The 4,263-nt window shown below is 44.8% G+C and overlaps 1 protein-coding gene across 1 annotated transcript; it reads right to left on the bottom strand.

Annotated features, from left to right (window-relative positions):
• Nucleotides 1–2,497: 2,497 nt before the first annotated feature.
• LOC123430690 (expansin-B15-like) lies at nt 2,498–3,996 on the bottom strand. Its single transcript, XM_045114537.1, has 4 exons — nt 3,780–3,996; nt 3,475–3,587; nt 3,172–3,362; nt 2,498–2,912 (listed from the first exon to the last, which is right to left on the bottom strand). The coding sequence occupies exons 1-4, from the start codon at nt 3,937–3,939 to the stop codon at nt 2,588–2,590; spliced, it is 789 nt and encodes a 262-aa protein (XP_044970472.1). The 5' UTR covers nt 3,940–3,996; the 3' UTR covers nt 2,498–2,587.
• Between the last annotated feature and the right edge of the window lie 267 nt (nt 3,997–4,263).

A 4,263-nucleotide genomic window follows, 5' to 3' on the forward strand; every position in this document is an offset into this window, starting at 1 on the left:
ATCACTTTTGTTATCGCATCGGTGAGTGACCGAGCGGCCCGCCCGAACGTTTGAGACGGGTTTAATTGGTCCAGTTGTAGATGCTCTAAACCCTCAACCTAGTGGCTCCGTAGGCTACCCCGTCGTGAGTCGCGCACCTGTTCCTCGCTACTTGGCCAGCCGCCGCCGTGCTAGCTCCTTAGGGTTGAGTCACGTGTGTGTGCGGGTGAAGTTTGTTGCGTGTGCATGCTCGTGGGCGCTTGATCGCATCAAGCTCAACCGATTCCTGGCACAACAGTTGGATGGGTCGGGCGAGCAGGTCAGCGGCCTCTCTTTCACCGCTTTCTGGATGTGTTCGAACAAAACAACAGATCGATTGGTACATGTGTATGTATAAAATTTATTTTGCCTAGGATTAAGGTTTCACGTCTGCCATACCTTGCCCACGGGGGCCGCCGCCGGTGCGTAGGTCATAGGGCACTTTGTTGTATTCTTTGATTGGAATTTGAGACCTTGAAAACGGCTCATCCTGACCCAAGTGGTCATACAAACTTGATTATTATTGTTGCCATGAACCATCCCAGGCATTTCCAACATTTCCTTGTCTAGTCTAGTTAAGAAAAATAAATAATATTTTTCCAAAAATAAGTAGTTCTAAAAAGGTAATAAAATAAGGAGTCAAATACACCGATGATGCTTGAACTTGACGTAAATGGTCACTTTGATACTAGAACTTGTGGCATACATTCAATTGATGTACAAACTTGGCTCAGATGTACGAGTACAATGCAAATCACGAGTTTGCGTTTAAAATTGATGCTGACTTGACACGCTAGCATGACATGAGCCCGCTGTCAGTGACCGGAAGGGTGAGACAAGTGCGGGTGGCCTGCTTTTGCAACAAAAAAACAATCAAAAACTCGAATTGAGATTCTTTTTTTTCCTTTACGTTCTCGAATCCACAACCATGCCTTGCACAGAGTAAGAACGTAGTAACTCCACCCTTGTGGTATTTCCGTCACAAACGCGTATCTATGCTTAACATAGCATACGAGACGGGATCGTGCAGCTGAAATGGAGTGTGATCAATGCGGCCCATTTGCACATATTTTTTTTTCAGAAATTTGTAAAAGATATGTAAATTCTAATCTCAGTAACAAAAATAACATTTAATTGTTCATTTGGCGTACATACTATACATATATAAAAACTTTATAATTAGGTTTCATAATTGTTCACACACTATTTTATTCATATACTTAAAATAATTTTTATGAAGTATACAAATGAATGGACAATTGAATAATAGAAATATTTTTAACATTAAAATTCCAAATATTATTTTAATAATAGAAATATTTCCAGAATTATATGCAGAGTTTCATAGTTCAATGTTTGTATAGTTAAATATTTTAAAATTTATATGATTATTCATTGGTTGGTAATATTTAATTTTTTTTAATATAAACCGCTAGTGAAAATTATACCAATATTTGTATTCATCAATTTGTAGAACTTAAATATATGCTGCAAGTGTATATTTTTATTCATTATATTTAATAAACCTTTAAATGTATGTATTTAGCAAACATTTTATATAATACATAGATATATATTAAATGTTTTTATTTAGTAATCATTGTTTGTATGTACAATATTTACAACACATGAGTATTTGAAATTTATTTTTATTACTTGCAGTTTACAAATATATTATAGAAGAACTAATGCGTGCAAAATGCGTCCTCGTCAATTCGTCATAGTACATTAAGAATTGTTAACAATTTTTGTCATTGCAATGTGAATGGTGGAGTCGCTTGGACGGCTTGCTACAACAGTTAGTTCTGTTTTTATTTTTCAAGTATAGACATGCAGGCCTCACGTGTTAGTAAAAAATGAAATAACATGTGCCGTGTTGATAGGGGCGTTTTGTGAGAAATAAATTTTTTGAGGTGGTTTTCGCAAAATGTAGACCACACACACGCTCCTCTACGCCTTCCATTTATTGACAGCAGCCCCGCGCCACGTGGACGAGCCAAGTTAGCGTCAATTTCGTATTCAAACGTGTACATCCGAGCCAAGTTTCTGTATCAGTTTAATGTATGCCCCAAGTTCTAGCATCAAAGCGATTGTTTATGTTAAGTTTAAACACCATTGGTTGGGAACGCTAAAATAACTCCACAATAGTACATATTTTACAATTGGGAACGCTAGAGATATACATTGATTGGGAACATGCATGGATAAACAAGATTAAACATACACTGGTACGCAGCGCATTAACAATAGTACACATATATTGCTCGTATTAGGCACTGATAGAGTGCACCGAGCTGTCATTACATATTTTACACATCCACATAAACATTGACTAAACGGCCAACAGGGGAGAACCATAGCCATGCAGCGCCTCCTCCTCATCCGCCACGTACGTCGCCCTTATTTCAGTTCTTCGTAGTAGCACCGCGGCCGGTCCACCCATCGAACTACCCTACACACACACACACACACACATAGATGCATATTTGGTTGCATGCATGTTGCACCATCCCGTACGTGCATGCAATACAATACAAGTACGTATATATAGAAAACCCATACGGATTAGCTAGTAATTGACCGCCGACTGGTACGCAGAGCCGGCCTTCCACCCGAGGGGGATGACGTTGCTGGCGACGAGCTTCTTGCCAGAGCTGGACGTGAGGCGGAGGGAGAGCGGCGCCTGCAGGGCCGACCCGGCGTCGAGTTTCCAGACAGCGCCCCACGAGTGCTGCATCGGCGCCCATGCCGCCGCGGCGCCGCTCTGCATGAGGTCGACGGCCGAGAGGTCGCCGTCGCCGTTCTGGTACTGTACGAGCACGGCGAAGTAGTTCGGGTTCGAGCCGGCGTCCACGACGAAGGTTAGCTTCACTCCCGCCCAGTTGCACTGCACGCTGTACATCACATGCCGATGCAGAGAGTAAGAAAAAACCCAATTAGTAACACGGAGAATCATGGACATAGCTCTATCGATGCATCGCGGTTATGTATGGAAAACAAGCGCATGTGCCGGCCCGTGGTCTATCCATGGCGACAAAGGTCACAAATCATTAGATGTTCCAAAGGTCCGTGAGGTGGATGTGGCCTGTAGCACCCTCGCCGTTTCAAGCGGGGCGTTAGGGTTAGGGTGTGCACTGACGCGGGCGTACGTACCGGGTGAACTGGATTTGGAGAACGCCGGCGGCGCGCAGCTGGTCGGCCTGGCCGGGCTTCGCCATGGCACCGAACGCCGTCCCGCTCAGGTCGAAGTGCGGCTCTTCCAAGCAAGGGCCGCCGGGGCACTGGTCCGTGATGACGACCGTCACCGGGCTGCTCGAGCACGCGGCGTTACCGGTGCATTTCACCTAAATTAACACGTACGCATGCATACGACAAAAGGTCACAAACCACACGTACATGCGAGAGCTTTATAAGTTTTTAAGCGTGTTTCGTAAGGAACATTGATCATGCATGCACCTGGTAGCAAGATCCACAGCCCAAGCCAGAGGCGTAGAGGGAAGGGCCGCCAGCGGCGATCATGGACGAAAACGGTGCCTGGTCGACGGCGCCCTTGTACCCGCACGCACCGCCTGTGCCCATATGTAAATTAGCATTATATGTATGATGCTGAAAACATGAGCTATGATCGATTCTAGCTTGGCTTTTGTTGTTTTTTTTCCATCAAAGATTCTAGATGAACTCATTGTTACATCAGTTTGTAATAAAGTATATATGGTGATCAATGAAGTGAATTACTACATCTGTAACATGAGCATACGTACCATCACTCCCGGCGCCATTGGCGGCGCCATACCACGTCGCGCCGGCATTAGACCAACTGGAGAGCTTGCGGTGGAACTCAACGGATGCGCAGGGATGGATAACCGCCGCGAGAACCGCAATTGCAATGAAGGAAGGCAAGAGCTGGAGCCTGGAAGCCATAGCTAAAGTTGCGACGAATCGTGGGCTTTGCAAGGGTTGGGAGCGGGCAAGTAGATGAGGAATGGTGTGTGTTATGTTGGGTGTATGGATGTGCTCTATTTATAGGCAGCAAAATGGTGGCCTGTGGCTCCGTGACCGTGAGCATCCACATGCTGACATGCATGCACGCAGACAGATCTCGGTGGCTCCGTTGGATTGTGCCATGCATATGGCACATGGCCAAGGGCCTAAGGTCAAACATGTCATGTCCATTTGAAATGCAGTTAGCTACATATTTACTTAACTGGCACGTACCTAGCAACCTAGTTAGTAGCAGTACTTAGT

The sequence above is a fragment of the Hordeum vulgare genome, chromosome 2H (genome assembly GCF_904849725.1).
Source record: "Hordeum vulgare subsp. vulgare chromosome 2H, MorexV3_pseudomolecules_assembly, whole genome shotgun sequence".
In the NCBI taxonomy this organism is placed as follows: domain Eukaryota; kingdom Viridiplantae; phylum Streptophyta; class Magnoliopsida; order Poales; family Poaceae; genus Hordeum; species Hordeum vulgare.

What these genes read in the sequence shown, in the direction of transcription:
- LOC123430690 (XM_045114537.1), bottom strand. Translation starts at nt 3,939, where the DNA reads ATGGCTTCCAGGCTCCAGCTCTTGCCTTCCTTCATTGCAATTGCGGTT. An exon ending in GCTGTGGATCTTGCTACCAG is followed by an intron (nt 3,363 to 3,474) that starts GTGCATGCATGA and finishes GTGTTAATTTAG; the next exon opens with GTGAAATGCACCGGTAACGC. An exon ending in CTCCAAATCCAGTTCACCCG is followed by an intron (nt 2,913 to 3,171) that starts GTACGTACGCCC and finishes TGTGATGTACAG; the next exon opens with CGTGCAGTGCAACTGGGCGG.